The 16130-nt window shown below is 35.7% G+C and overlaps 3 protein-coding genes across 6 annotated transcripts in view; 2 read left to right on the forward strand and 1 right to left on the reverse strand.

The window, feature by feature from the left end:
- Positions 1-115: 115 nt before the first annotated feature.
- LOC111454125 (piRNA biogenesis protein EXD1-like) lies at positions 116-6713 on the reverse strand. The gene is made up of 10 exons (XM_023095454.1): positions 6583-6713; positions 5734-5909; positions 5232-5363; positions 5093-5143; positions 4703-4799; positions 2586-2632; positions 1562-1778; positions 770-899; positions 628-670; positions 116-335 (listed from the first exon to the last, which is right to left on the reverse strand). Exons 1-10 carry the CDS (start codon positions 6635-6637, stop codon positions 261-263), a joined length of 1023 nt encoding a protein of 340 aa, XP_022951222.1. The 5' UTR covers positions 6638-6713; the 3' UTR covers positions 116-260.
- Positions 6714-10406: 3693 nt separating this feature from the next.
- On the forward strand, positions 10407-14486 carry LOC111454283 (protein EARLY FLOWERING 3-like). Of its 4 annotated transcripts, XM_023095709.1 has the most exons (6): positions 10563-10691; positions 10815-10894; positions 10999-11214; positions 11345-12183; positions 13134-13185; positions 13265-14486. In XM_023095709.1, exons 3-6 carry the CDS (start codon positions 10999-11001, stop codon positions 14276-14278), a joined length of 2121 nt encoding a protein of 706 aa, XP_022951477.1. In that variant the 5' UTR covers positions 10563-10691; positions 10815-10894; the 3' UTR covers positions 14279-14486. The 4 variants fall into 4 exon arrangements, with proteins under 4 accessions (XP_022951474.1, XP_022951475.1, XP_022951477.1 ...); XM_023095706.1 differs by lacking the exon at positions 10815-10894 and having other exon boundaries at positions 10407-10691; XM_023095707.1 differs by lacking the exon at positions 10815-10894 and having other exon boundaries at positions 10408-10691; positions 11351-12183.
- A 558-nt stretch (positions 14487-15044) lies between these two features.
- The window catches only part of LOC111454740 (UPF0587 protein C1orf123 homolog), a 3684-nt gene continuing 2598 nt past the window's right edge, over positions 15045-16130 (forward strand). Inside the window, exons 1-2 of the mRNA XM_023096262.1 lie at positions 15045-15222; positions 15599-15706. Coding sequence (XP_022952030.1) covers positions 15121-15222; positions 15599-15706 — 210 coding nt within the window. The 5' untranslated portion in view covers positions 15045-15120. The remainder of the gene's footprint in view (positions 15223-15598; positions 15707-16130) is intronic.

A 16130-nucleotide genomic window follows, 5' to 3' on the forward strand; every position in this document is an offset into this window, starting at 1 on the left:
TTGAATTGCTTTCTACTATTTCTTTGTTGTTTACCTTTGCTTCCATATTCATATTTTGATTTTGTTTTACCTTTCATGTAAAATTTGCTTCTTGAAAGTAACATACACAGGCGACTTACCAGTATGTAAAGTAATCCCTTCCATTTGAGATAATACTAATAACAGCTGAAATCCTTCCTCATTCGTGCAATGTACAAACACGAAAGTGTTTAAATATTGAGGATTGCGTTCATGTTCATCACAACACAGTTCTTATTCAATCATATTTCAAGCATCCTTCCTCTTAGCATCGCTTCTGCCTTCCTCACCTGCCTCACCGATCCGATGATGAATACCTACACATCACCACAATTACATTCAACAATTCTACTTCCTTACTGGCAGAGAAAGTTTTAATATACATCAACATTCAACAGCTTTTTGGCTGATACTCGAAAGCATAAGAGTGTTCCTGTTTGTTTCTGGGGTTTTTAACGATGCGCTCGAAAAGAGTCTTTTGAGTTCTAGTCTAGGCTGTGGGGTTGAAGCAAATGGAGAAGAATACAGGAGCATACCATGAAAGTTTAAATAGTATCAAGTTATAGGCTTTACAGTGGTTTGTTGAGGTGAATGAGAAGAGAGACTAACCTTGTCCGGTGGGCCCTTAGCACCGCCAATGAGAATTTCCGCACTGTATTTGATGAATCAAAGGTGAGAAACAAGAGATATGATATTTTTGAGCCTGAAGGATATAAATGAAGTTGAAGAGATTTTGGCTATAAGGAATTACTTGCAGGATTCCTTTATTGACAAAATTGAGGATCCTCTCCTACCAATTACGCGTCCCATCATTCCAGGGGGAACATCTAAGACTGAAAGAATTTCTTCTTCAGGAGCATTGCCCTCTACTACAAGGTTATCTGCAAGAACATGTTAGACCAATATAAATAATCAATTGACACCATGCTAGACCAATATTTATGAAAGTTTTATTAAACTATGAGGGATGAAATTCCAACTTTTAAAATCACGAGGACTAAGTTCTATATGTAGACTAAATTTATAATCTAACCTAAATATTTTACAAATTTCTAACTATTATTGAAACATATTCTTTGGTTTTCAACTGTAAGGTCCATAGACTACTTTTCATTTGATGCAATTAAAACCTGGAGTATTTATGAAGGTTTTATTCCACCATTGGAACAAATTCTAAGCTTTAAAATCATAGGACTAAATTCTAACTTTCTCAAAGAGACCACATTTGTAGTTCAACCAAACATTTATAAATTTAAACATATTTGAAGTTCAGCAGATAGTTGGTGAGCCAACATTTCTCACATTGCTAAATAGGTTTTTAAGATTTTGAACCCAATATCAATTGTGAGATCATGACATAACAGAAGGCAGACAATATTGAAACATCACATAGAAAATTATTATGATGAAACGGATTAAAAAACTGTACAAGTTGAAAAGTTTGCAATGACAGTTAAAATCAACTTGACATACCAGAAGGTTCAATTTGCCATTATTCTCATTATATAGACTATGCATGGTAAGATGTGTTCTAAAAGAAAACCTGGAACAGAAGGGAGAGGAGGCCAGTCAGTATAATCATTATCACTGATGCAAAAACACCGACAGTACAAAGCACCACGCACTGCAAGGTACCACAGCGATTGTTGATTCAATTTCTCCATCATCTTGTGGTAGATGTAAAGAAGAAAGCGTACATCATCAGCAGCTGCACGGACCATCAGTTCAGACAATGGTCTATATGTCCAAAACAGAGGGTCCTGTAAAATATAAATTTAGAATTAAGGATTTATGCAAAGATAGGTATAAACTTGTGGAACAATTGATATCTCCAGTTTCCTGAAATGTAATGTAAAGAAACTACTTTAAGTTTAAAAGCATTTTATCAATATGACCAATCTTTAGGGAATTTCGTTTGTGTTTATGCCAAAAATCTGACAGCAAGTTTTCTGTTTTTAATGCCAACGTACACAGGTATAACATTATTCTAGATATAGGTTCCTGCAATTTATGATGGCCAAGTGGATGTATAGCATTCTCATAAGGGTCCTGCAATTTTTATTTTTTAATATGCACTAGATTTTATGTATTAAAAAACGTGCTGAAAATAATTGACAATTGTTTATAATATTCCATAAAATAATAATAATAATGCCAACAAAAAAAAAAAAAAAAAAAAAAAAAAGACCAGTATATTAATAATCCATAAAAGAAGACAATTGTTTATAGTATTCCATAAAATAATAATTGACTACAAATTTGTTATTTCTGAATAATAATTCTAAAATCATATATCTCATTCTAAGCACAATGTTAATATTATGGTCATCATAATATTATACCTGTATATTAATAATCTTAATTTCCAAGTCATTTTCGTCGACTAAAGACCTGAAATGTCTATTATACTTGTGCTACTCCAAAAGAAGGATATTACATTTAGGAATTAAGCACATTTGACCTATAAAGCACCACATAACGGAAAACAATGCAAAATTTATAGAACCATAGAACTTCTTGCTAGGATTCAAAATTCTACACAGCAATACAGCAATGACCAAACTAACCTGCCTAAGTAGGAGGCGAACCTCTTCCTTCTCCTGATATGATACACCTACATTTAAGAGTGACGATTGCATATTGGTAAGACATAGAATAAAAATGTAAGCATTAGCAGCACAAAGTACATAGGTTTTAAAAGTTTCTGATATTGGTTAGTCTAGGTAAATGCATTTCATATAACAAAAGCTTATCAATTTCTCCACTGATCATGAGAACTTGACATAGATTCTGGATTATACCTTTCAAAAGTTTCTGATAATTCAGTAAATCAAAAAGTAGATCGGAGATTGGACAATAAAACTTTACAATTTCCCAGAAAAGGATAACATCAAACACAAAGTCTATTTATTTGGTGTACTGGAAAAGACTACAAAAATACAAAAAATTAGGTCCTCCGAGCTCTTCCAACTCCAAAACTATCTTCAAGTTTGTTCCTATCCTTCTATTCAGAAAAATGGCCTTCGTCTTTTTCTCCAAAAAGTATAACTCTCGGCACTTTCAAAACTACACACTTACGACTTGAACTACAAAGTCTTCAATGCCACAAGCAGCTCTAATTGCAATGAATGCAAAGGGGATCTATCATCTGACAATAATATATCTTTGAGGTTGCAAATTTACAATTGCAAACAGTCATTCCTCTTTTAATCCCGTCATTCATGTACATCTTTGAAAAGGTCGCCAAGTAAATAACCACTCATTAGGCACTTTTACCCTGAAAGCACACCGGCACATGAGACGAATGAAAAATATACAGGCTTTATTATTATTATGATTTTCTTTGAGAGGGGAACAAGAGATTTCATAGATAGATGAGCCCACCAAGGTGGACTACAAGAAAGATCTCCAATTTTTTAGTAAAGTAGAAGGACTATAGTCTTTAAAGGGGTATGAACATTACACCAATATAATGTATTCAAAAATATTAAATCAAAGAAACTCTCAAGAGAGCCACGATTGTTGTTGAAGATCCGTTTGTTCCTTTCATGCCAGAGAGACCCAAAAAAAGAGGAGCGATTGAAAGGATGTCCCACAAAAATCAGCGCATGAACTTTAACATTTTTGGATGGAGAATGCATGAAATACAACTCTCTAACATAATTTCATGAGAGTGAAACTTCTGGTTCTACTTAACTTAACCTCATGCTTGCAAAGAATGATCAAGTGCAAATTAAGTGTGCATGATCAATGTAAGATGACTTTAGAATCTAAAATCAGGCTCCTAGTTCGGTCATTCTAATTTCCTATTTTACCAGAATTGCAACAACCCACATAACCTTCCCAAATATAATTTAATCACAACTCTCAAGCTTATACTTGGTCCATGAAAGAAAGAGCTCGATATTTTTAGAGGAAAAGAGGTGAGAATTGGCATGAAACTCTCTGTCCAATTAAAGCCATGTTCTTTACCAATGTCAATGTGATTATAGCATACTGAAGAGAGATATTTTTATGGGAAACCTCCAAATCCTAAAAATAAGTTCCGAACTCCAAGTTCACCCACAAGCTAGGCTAATTTGGCTTAGAGACTCTACCCTAATTAACCAAGTGCGATTCTTAACCCTCCGCCACACCTTCCATTAAATTGTTTTCTGAAATCTCCATCCTTTTCTATAATATTCAAAGAGATTATGGACACTGATATATCATAATATAATTTTTGTATTAATGGATTTTGATGCTATTGACTATCAAACAAAAAGTGAGCACAGAAGTGTCATTAATGCAGTAGTCATCCTTCAGATCAATGGGAGTGTCACACAGAGACAATGTTCTCAGCTAGGGGTTAAGACAATGTAATAGTTTCCAAATTCCAATTTCTACTTTTTTTTTTTTTTTTTTTTTTCTGGCAGGAGATTCTTTTGGTTAATTATCTATCCCCAACCATGTAGCTCATGGCAACACCAACATCATAATAAGTAGCAAGTAAGGAGTTGTCTTAACATGAAGATGGCAAGCAATAAATCTAGCTTTTTGCTTTGGAAGCTTAATAAGCAATTATCAGTTAATACTTGAGTGAGTATAGGTCATGTTATTCAAAGGATTTAGAAAATAAAATGCATAAATTTCCATGATAAAAAAATGGATAATTGCTAATGGTACCAGGATTTAAATATAATACCACAATAACGTGAATCTGCAAGAAGACTAACAAAGGAGATATAGTTATCAGGTAACTTGGTCCGTCCCTCTTGCTCCTCTATAAGTGAATATGCAATCTGAATCAAGTAATGCAGTTGAAAATTAAAGCAGGAAGATCTAAAGCCTTCCTCCATATTGCAGCTCAATAAAAACATTTAACTTCAAGGTAATTACAAGGTAGATCAAACCTAAGAGAAATTGTTTAAATCACTTTTTTTAATCAAGAAAAACAAACTCTTTATTGACATTTGAAAAGTCACAAGATAACCACTCTCCTTTTCTTTTTGAAGACATGCATATTTTCAGCCTTAAACCAATTGGTAATCATATTGTTTAAATCAGTTTCAGGCTTCTCACAATTGATAATCACCTGAGTATCAATAACGTTATTCAACTTGATTCCAAACTGAAAGTACAATGCCTACAGGGAAAAAGGGGGCAAATATTAGCTAAAACATGTCATGATACTGTGAAGGCAATCTGAGATGGGAACAAAGTCTGAGAGAAACCTCGCTGTCTCGTTTACAATCATGTATAACTTTTGTGACGTATTCGGACTCAAGAGCAGGCTTACAGACTTGCACAAGTTCCTCTCCTCCCTGAACAGCATCAACCAGATACACAGCATCGGGAAATGCAATCTGCCAATAAATGAACATATATTCAGTGTTTTTTAATAGAGCAGAGACTGGATATTCTTGAATGCCAATGCATATGACAGCAGGCAACCCCAGACTCTGTAATTTGAAGGATGAACTACTATCGAGCCACAAATGAGGGTCTATACAGGAATCTCATTGCTTTATCAATAGCAAGAGCCGTTCTCTTGGAAGACTGAAGCAAGGGACTATGAATTGACAATATCACAAGATGAATAGAACAATGAAATTACAAGTTAGAACCATTGACTTCCTCAGTTGGGAAGGTTAGCTAACACACGCCTCTACCATAAAATTGCGTACTCTACACAAGGATGGTAAAACAATGATTTGTTCTTAGCATTTTATGCACCTGCATTATACAGAGGTTTCCATGGCGACATAGGTCAACACCTTCACAATCAAAGCCAACTACTAGATGCTTTCTAGGCGATGGGTCAACAAATTCTTTAGGGAGTTGAGATGCATGAGTAACAATATGAATAGGAACCAAGGTTGCGTTGGCTTCTGGATCAGTCTGATTTTCGCCTGGCATCCACAGAAAATGAAACTCATTGGAAGATAACACAAACATTCGAACTAAATGATCATACGAAGGGCAGGAGAAGGGGAACGAGGGGTAGAATTAAACTCTCCAGTTCCATTTTAAATCAAACAGTGTGCAAAATCTTAAAACGAAGATAATAACTAAAAAATTTTATGGAACATACGCCAGTGACGCAATCAAGAACTATGCAAGGAAAAAGCAATCCAGAAACCATTCGCGAGTAAAGCAATCAAGAAAACCACAACCTATCCGCAGCAAGTGAAATTAAAATCAAGTGACGTAGAATGTCGAAGGAAATATGAAAACAAAGAAAATACTAGCATATACACTAAGAGCGACCTGGAAAATTTCGAAACAAATTCTTCAACTCTAACCATGGATAATTTCATCATTGTGATTCCATTGCATCAAAAAATTTAGTTTCCAACATCAGTTAAGTTCATTCCACGAATTCTCATAGGCTAAACAAACACTAATTAAGCTTCGATAAGAGAGACAACAATGTTCTAGGAAGAATCGGACGTCAATCCATACACCAACAAACTTGCAATAAGCACGCATTCAACAACAGATCAAAGCCAAAACAAAATTGATCGTAAATGAAAATGGAAGTCCAATCTGAAAGAAGACGAGAAAGGGGAAAGAGAGAGTGACCTGAGTCGGAAGGCAGAGGAATATACGTCTGGTGAGGAGGAGGAGTGTTCGCCATTTGAGCGAATCATTCGATTTTCTCTTCGTATTTCTTGCTTTTAATCGCCTCCAATTCCAACTTCGGTCTCCAATTTGATACTATTTTCGTTCAATTCTTTATTTTATTATTTAAAAAAAACAAATTAAAGACTATTTTTTTTTTTTACGTATATTTTCACATTATTTATTTATTTATTTTTGTTATAAATTTAAATATTTTCTTAAAAAAATATGAAATCCAATGAAAAAGATTCGACCTATATTTTTAATTTTGTGTCAAATAAAATTTAAATTTTTTAATTTTGTATTAAATAAATCTACGACATATTCAATATGCTAAAAGTCCCTATTAACTCGGTTTCTGGGCCATAATCATTCTCTAGGAGAGATGGCCGAGTGGTTGAAGGCATAGCATTGAAACTAAACTTTCGTAAAAATGAAAGTTTAGGGTTCCATTAAACATAAAATTCAACTTTTTATTTGTTATATTAGTTAAATTTAAAAAAAAAAAATTAATATGTAACATACCTATTAGACATAAAACTGTCACGTACTTAAGAATTTATTTCTAAGTTATAGGGTCTCCCTATGCTACACTCTCGGTTTACTAGGTTCTCCTAAGTTCAACTTAGGATCATGGTGTTCTCGTAGTTTATTTTTAGGGTTCTTAGAGTTCTTTTTTAGGGTCATCATCATTGTGAACCTCATCATCGTTATAATAGACCTATTGACAAAAGATCCTCGAGGCGTGACCTTGACGTCTATATTCTATATTGTCATGGACATTGTTTTCATATTCTTTTAAAGGGTTATGTTGGCATTCCCCTAATAGGCTCTAGAATATAAGTACGGTAAAGAAGGTTGCGACCCTCGGTCAAGTCAACATCATCTACCTATGTGGTCCTTCGCTCGCATATGAACAAGATCAATATTAGAAAGTGATTGGAAACCTCCTAACCGTACCCAAAAACTTCTTACTCGATTCATGCATTTTAGGGCTCTACCTTAGTTCTATCGACTCGTAATATTACTACAGTACCCCCAAAACAAACCCATACAAATAAAGAACAAACCCTCACGTGCAAGAGTCCATAACTTACTTTGGATTAAAATTTGGTAAAATATTAATTTTCTCACGTAATAGATTTACAAAAAGATTAAATATTTCATGATACACTATTATACAAACTCATTGTATAAGATACTCTGCAGAAATGGTTTGATCAAATCAATCATAACAGTCATAAAATAAGTCGCATCACAGTGTTATCAGAATAGACACCCAACCTTATTCGTATGCTATAAATCTTTTAGGATTTTTTTTATTTTTTTATTTTTTTAACGTGATTCTCATGTATGTCAACTATATTGATATAAACCACGACCAAGAAATTTCCGTACCTCAAGGTCCAATTACAAGGATAAGAGTCAAGAAGCTACAACAAACCTTGTGCACTTATATTCAAGTTGTGGTGTGCACTTTAAGTTGCATGTAATGAACTCAGCTAAATTTATGAAACGATGAGTAATAAGCACTCTTCATTCCTTTCGCTATTTAATTATAATTTAAATATTTGTTTATCATTTTTAAGCTAGTTTTTAATATAGAAATTAAGGTTATATTGTAACCCTATTTCTATTTTTTTTTTTTTAGGTTCGGTGAGAGCTAAGATTTTCTTTCCACAAGAATCTTTCCAAATTCTTGTGTTTAGAACTCATATGTTAGAGTCATTCAAGTGGTATTAATCAAACCTCTTATTAACTGATTCAAATCACAAGTTTACAAACAAATCTTTTTTACTCTTAATCATGATCATCAAGGTAATCTGTTTCATACTTTCCCTTGAATTGATTTCATAATAGTGCAAATAATACAAATAAAAAAAAACTAATAATTATTAAAATACATACTTTATTCGAAAGTTTTACGACATAAATTCCAATAAATTTCGGACCTAAAGAACAAAATCGAGGTCATTCTCGACGTTCCTTATCCACAAAATTATATTTACATTTATCTATTTTATTGATATTTTTTAAAAATCTAGTTTTTACCTTTTTCTTATTTTATAAATAAATAATGACCGGTAGGCATCAAAATTAAATTAATAACAATAAAAAAATCTCAGTAGATATGTTTCTTTATCCGTTGCCATTTTCTTAATTATCACTAACCCATCACTTATTTATTTAATTTACTTTAATTATTCTAAACTTATTCATCATCATTCTTATCCAGAAAAAATAAAATAAAATAAAATAAAAACTTGGAATACTTCTTCATATATATATATATATATATATATTTAATTTGACCATTAAAAAACTGTTTTTTTTCTGCTGCCAGCTGTAAGACACCCCGGATAAAAAGGTTTCCACGTGGCCATTAAAATTGCACCAGGTATTACGTGGATGCCCAGATACTAAAAGAGAAAATACAGTAAATAAAATTGTTTAATGCATCTATCCTATGCATGTGTCATGGTCTTTAAAGTTGCGATGTCACTGTTATCCGTGCAGGAGCTATACTTATCTTATCTGTATTTTAATTCTATTAGATGTCCTCATGCCACGCTGTCAATTATGCTTTCAATACTTATCGTTTAGAGCCATATTATCTTACCTTATTCTAAAAAAAAGTGTTTCGAGTATGTTACAAGATTGTTCCTAATGTTACAGCCAAGTATGCTATTGTATTAGAGATGGTCAATCAACGTTTATCTCATGTAGAGCTAGTATAGATAATTTAATCACTCGACAATAAAGTCAACGCGTAAGAAAAAAGGGTACTGAAATTGGATACGAGTAAGGCGAACGATCATGTGGAGTGAATCGCTGAAAGTATTATTCACGTCAAGACAGTTCATCAAGCAAAAACAAGTTGATGCAACTATTCATGAGACTCAATGTAACAGCCCAGATCCACTGCTAGCAGATATTGTCCTCTTTAGGCTTGCCCGAAATTGTCCTCTTTGGGCCTTCCCTTTCGGGCTTCCCCTCAAGAGTTTAAAACGCGTCTGCTAGTGGAAGGTTTCCACACCTTTATAAATGGTGGTTTGTTCTCCTCCCCAACCAATGTGGGACATCACAATCCACCTCCTTTCGGGGCCAGCGTTCTCGCTGGCACTCTTTCATTCCTCCAATCGATGTGGGACCGCCCCAAATCTACCCCTTTTGGGGCCCAATGTCCGTACTGGCACACCATTTTGTGTCTACCCCCTTCGGAGAACAACGAGAAGGCCGTCACATTGTCCGGTGATTGGCTCTAATACCATTTGTAACAACTCAGATCCACCGCTAGCAGATATTGTCCTCTTTGGGCTTCCCCTCGAGGGTTTAAAACGCGTCTGCTAAGGGAAGGTTTCCACACCCTTATAAATGTGGTTTATTCTCCTCTCCAACCAATGTGTGACATCACACTCAATGAATCTTATAAAACAGTGAGATCAAACATATTGATGATAACTCCATTACCTAATACGAGTCAAGCCTATTCATTCTTAACAAAATACTTGGAAGTCGTTAGAAATTTTACTTATATCTTAACTAATTAAATTATATTAATAAAATTTGCACAAAATTTACGATGTTCGAAGAAATAAAAATAAAATAACGTAGCATGCGTTACATATTTATTTACATGTACATACATATATATATATATATATATATATATATATATATATATATATATACATATAGTATTTATTTATTTTTAAAATTTTTACTAAGTATTGCGTTGGGTAGAAAACGAAGATCTTGTTTTTATATCTAAAAGGATCTTGTAGCTCAATCCGAAGAGGGCCCACGACTTCGCACTTTTGCCCCTTTTCTCTTCTGGAGTCTATGATTTCAGAGAAATCCATGAATTAAGCCTTACCCCTTCTTCATCTTTCTCTTTCCTCCCGATTCCGTTATTGCGCTATTGATTCTCCTCTTTCATCGTTGTTCTTACTCCGTTGATGTTCTTCCCCTCTCTCTCTTTGTTTTTCAACGATTCATATCCTTCTTCCGTTGTATCCATCAATTTCCGTCTGAAGTTCGAGCTTAATTGGATCGGATTTGAATTCCGGGTAAGTTGTTCTTCATACTGAAACAGACTTCTATTTTGTCCATTGGATTGTTTGTATTTTGGACTACGAAAGTTCGAGTCAAGAAATTTTTAAGATTATGAACTGGTTTTCTGGGGTTTGTAGATTTCCGAGCTGATTTCAGGTGGATAACTTCTGGTTATTAATGAAATTGGGCTGTTGTATAGATTTTATCGACTTAAGAGGTTAGTCTTAAGCTTCTTGAGGGGCTAATTTGATATGAGACTGAAATGAGTGGGAACACATATCTCTGTAATCGTACTTTGCGTTGAATTTGAGCGAAGAACAGATGAAGAGAGGAAGGGATGATGAGAAGAGAATGGAACCTATGTTCCCTAGGCTCCATATTAATGATACCGAGAAAGGATGTCCTAGAGCGCCTCCAAGGAATAAGATGGCCCTGTATGAACAGTTCACTGTACCATTAAAACGTTCCACTCCCGGGGTTTTGCCTCTCCCCACAAACATCTCCAGAAAGCCACTCACCGCACCATCCTCAAGCCAGGTAGATTTGAGTTTCTGTTTGATATATTTGAAATTTGACTTTTCGGGTAGTTCAGCTTTTAATCTGAGTTTATGTTCTTATGTTTAATATCGAGCTAGTCGATTCCTGAGAGTATGATCGTTAAAAATCTTTTCAGGGTAGAGGAACTGATGGAAATCTGCGGCTAAACTCGTCTTCCCCGACTCCTAATCAGATTGGAAATTCACATGCTCACCCATCTAGTGAAGTAAATGTGAATCCTGCATCGGTACAGCTCGAGCGGAGGCAGCAGACAGCAGAAGTAGAAGATGAAGACGATTTTACGGTTCCAGTATACAACCAATCAGAGATGGGTAAAAATAGAGTTCAAAATAGTGACCATAAGGAACAATTGTCGTTTCCTGGATCAAAACATTCTGATTGTTCTACAGTTTTGCAATCATCCTCTGTTGCCCAATCAAGTCGAGAAGTAACAACTAGGAAGACAGTGAATGACAAACGTAGGGACGGTTCTGCGAAGTCCACGACAAATTTATTGGATAGAGAGGGTACTGATGGACTTCAGAAGGAAACTAATGTATCTGAAGATCAAGAATTTCAAGATAAATCGAACATTAGTGTTGACAAGTTGCAAGATAGTGATGTTCAATTACAGAGACATTCTAGTTCCAGCACTCAATTGGATGAGAGTGGACTTGTTGAGGACGTTATTGAGCCTACAAGATTTCGAGTGGTAGACAGTGTTCCCTGCACAAGAGTGGACTCCCATTCCTTGGAAAAGAATGAGAACTTGAACATGCCTGTTGACAACATTAAGAATCGTGTAGATAGGACTCATAGTTCCGTGCACGTGGGGAATGCAGACAAAAGTGACATTGTCTCTGAGAATTCAATGGTCGACTCAATTTCTGGCTCGGATATCTGTCCAGATGATGTTGTAGGGCTAATAGGTCAAAAACGCTTCTGGAAAGCCAGAAGAGCAATTATTAAGTAAGTTTTCGGCTAAATAGCTCTCTTTTCTGTTTCCGTGGGGCGATATGATTCTAAAGTGCCATGCTTTTTTCTTATAAATGGTATCAAAATTGAATGCTATCTGTGTCTGTGGCAATATAAATTCAAGAATTTAGATAATATGCATTTCATGTACTAGCAATTCCTTTTCAATGGTCTAATCCCTTGTGAATTTTTGCTCTCACATCGTTCGTTCGTTTAATTCTTTGTTCAAGAAATAATGTTCGATATTTTTGAATGACGAATCACTTATGCTTTAGAGAAGGTAAGAGCTCATAATCTCAGGTACCCATTTAAGTGAATCTTTGTAGCCCTTAATAATATTTTGACATGGCTACTGGATCGTTTTATAGCAGGAACTATGCAATGTGCATACACTTACTTTTTTCCGGGCAACCTCCGAGACAACTGATTATCTGATCATTCATTGTCCATTGGATTCCGCTTTGTGTAAATATATATGACTGTCTCGGTTGAGTACTGCTCGGTCTCCCTTTTCTGTATTCACTTGGAAAGAACTTCCATGGCACTTGGGGGCTGAGACCAGAAATGGAGCTCCGTGTGAAGGATTTCAGGAGCATTCGTTGGTGGATATTTTGACAGTACAGAACTTCTTTAGATTTAGTATAATCGATTTTATCGGTGAAATTCGTGTTTCTTTAGATCTTTCGCTTTTACTAAAGAGTTCACCACTTAAGAAGAGTGTGTATTTGCTAACATTTCTTGTTATTATCATTTGAATGAGCTAAACCTTGCAAATGTCGGTTCAGCCGATTGCTAAGCTCTGGGACGCCTCGTAATGTAGGCGACTACTTTACCATGATATATGTCTATGAGCTGATCCTGTTTTCGTGCTATGAATTGATTATTGCTGTTACGTTCAATATGTAGCGATTTGATTTGTTCTTTCAACTTTTGTTACTCTACAGTCAACAAAGAGTATTTGATGTTCAAGTGTTCGAATTGCATAGACTTATCAAGGTAAAGTGATCTAATTTCTTCAAATAGCAGCTTTTGTGATCGAATTGTTCACACTCTCTAAACTTGTCTATGCAAACAGGTCCAACGCTTAATTGCTGGATCACCTCATCTTTTATTTGAAGATGGGATTTTTCTGGACAATTCTCCTCCAAGTCGTCTTCCTACGAAGAAACTTAGCTCAGATTACGCCATCAAATCGCACGTCGAGCTTAAGCACAATGATGACCCGAAGAAGCCAAAACACAATGTGGAATGTTCAGCAGAGAACGCTGTTGGGAAGACTTCTCTTTCTCCTGCACCGGTTGCACCGGTCTGTTGTCAGCCTTCAACGAACGGGCCTTACAAAGTAAATCGACAGCCAACGTCTGTTTCCGCTGATAATAAATTAAGCAGTTGGTACCAGCCATCTGCAGCACATCAGTGGCTGGTCCCGGTATTGTCTCCTTCTGAAGGACTCGTATATAAGCCTTACCCTGCGCCCGGATTCATGTATGGAGGATGTGCACCTTATGGTCCGATGACTCCAATCATGAATCCGTCCTACGGATTTCCAGCTTCTGCTCATCATGGAATTGGGGCGCTTCCTAGTACTCCCATGGTTGGTGGTACTTACTTCCACCCTTATGGCATGCCGGTGATGAATCCTGGTATGTCGGGTTTGCCCCTCGATCAAGTTAACTGGTATACGGGAGATCAGAATCAGTTATCGGGAGGTGTGGCTGCTTACTATATGCAGCATCAAACATCATATGATGTTTCAACACAGAGAGACAGAGATGAAAATCAAGAAACTGTTTCACTAACTGCAAAGTCTCAAGCACCAAAAAGCAATGAGCTACAAGCAAGTACTGCAAGTAGTCCTCCTGGAAAACTGCAAGGAAACGAAGCGAATCGAACCGCTGAAAGCCACGACGTGCTTCCACTTTTCCCTATAGCTCAGCCACTTACAGAGGAAGGCCCTCAACCTTCAGACTCCGACCAAACGAAACGGGTGATTCGAGTCGTGCCACACAATCGGAGATCGGCGAACGAATCAGCTGCTCGTATTTTCCAATCGATTCAAAATGAGAGAAAACAGTATGACTCAATTTAGCCAGTTCTTGTCCCCTCCTTTTTGCTCTCTGTTACCTTAATTTTCTTTGAATTGTCTCACTATGTTGCTTTTTTGGTTCATTTTACAAAACCTCAGCACAGTTTAGTTTATTCATATGTGTATATATATATCTGGAGATTTACATGTCAATGCACTGGGAAACATGAGTGAGGTATCTATGAATGTTGATTTCAAACCCAGTTGTTCATTTCATGTGTGATTATTAGCCCGTTCTTCTATGAATAGTTCATATTATAACGATCGTATTCCAAACACAGACGTTCGGAACTCTATATTAAATAACTTTAATACATAGACTTTCGATACTTATCACTCTAAAGACTTAGTAACTCACCTCACCGTACGTCTCAAAGAGTCGCTTATCAATTATCATCAAGTATTGGGAGAGTTTTCGTCATGTGGGTGTGGTGCATCATCAGGTACTGGGAGAGTTTCCGACATGTAGGTGTGGTGCATCATCAGGTACCAGGAGAGTTTCCGACATATGGGTGTGGTGCAGTGGGGATTTTGAGTCAAAATCGTTTATAAAAACCACATTTTTACAATTCGTAATGAAAAGAGTATTTTTTAAATATTATTGAAAGTTTCAATAAAGTTAGTTTGAGATAAATATGAAGTCTAGGGTTCTTATTAATTCAGCCTAATTTATAATATAACCAAGATGGAATTTGAATCTTAGACCGGGTCGGGTCGGGTCGGGTTTGGTTCATGTACTCATACCGAACCCAGAGCCCATGGTGCGTCTTCCCAAATTCTAAATCCAAAATTCCACTTCCACGCATTGTCGAAGTGAAAGTGTGATTAAGCAAAGCCGCTCAAGAATGGTGAATTTTTTGCTTAAGATCAAAGCGGAGCTCGAGAACCTCACGAATCTTCAGCCCCAAGATGGTTGCGATGATCCCAACTTCCCTTACCTTTTCAAAGTATCCCCTTAATAATCATCCAATGTAGTTTTTTTTTTAATCTTTCATTTCATTTCCATTTCTCTGCCGTGGTTTTTCTTGAATCGCTTACTGAATTTGTAATTCATTCACTTGAACTTGTGGAATTCCCTGTGTACAACCTCCGTAGCTGGAATTTTGTTTGTTAGCATGTTCCTCTTCATCATCCTTCTTTTGGTTTGATATAATATGGTCGTTTCTTCAGTTTTATCCCTAAAATCTTAACATCTGTGTATTGGAACCGATCCGAATACATCATGTATTGTATATTTATGATTCTTGAGTTTGTTCTTTTTCTCTCTGCTGCTACTGATTGGTTATTATATCATCTTATTTGTGTTATGTGTTCGATTTGAAGGTCAAATGCGGGAGATGCGGAGAGTTGAGCCAGAAAGAAACTTGTGTGACCTTGAATGAAACTATTCCTCTCCAAGCGGGTAAAGGGACTACTAATCTCGTTCAAAAGGTAGTTCTCTTCCAAAGATAGTAATATTTAGAAAGTATGTAAACCAGTTTTTGGTATAAAGATGATCGTTCCTTGGTTGATCAGAAAATGGAGGGAAAGAGAAGGAAATTTCTGGCTTCCTAATAACCATTGAATTTAGATTCAAAATCAGTATGCCTCTAATAACTATCAGATGCAGATTCCAAATATGTTTTGTAATTCCACTTTCATATATCCAATGATGTAAACTAGCCCTGTTGTAGTGATCTATTCCTGTAATTTCTCCAAACAATGTTAGTAATACGATCCAGTCCTTCCTGATTACAATACTACATGATTTGTTCTTAACTTTTTAACGCTCAAGATCACAAATTCTGAGTTAGCTTATACTGCTTCCGTTCCTTATTGTTTTTTTTTTTTTTTTTTTTTTTTTTTTTTTTTTTTT

Source organism: Cucurbita moschata, unplaced genomic scaffold, assembly GCF_002738365.1.
Source record: "Cucurbita moschata cultivar Rifu unplaced genomic scaffold, Cmos_1.0 Cmo_Scf00016, whole genome shotgun sequence".
NCBI lineage: Eukaryota > Viridiplantae > Streptophyta > Magnoliopsida > Cucurbitales > Cucurbitaceae > Cucurbita > Cucurbita moschata.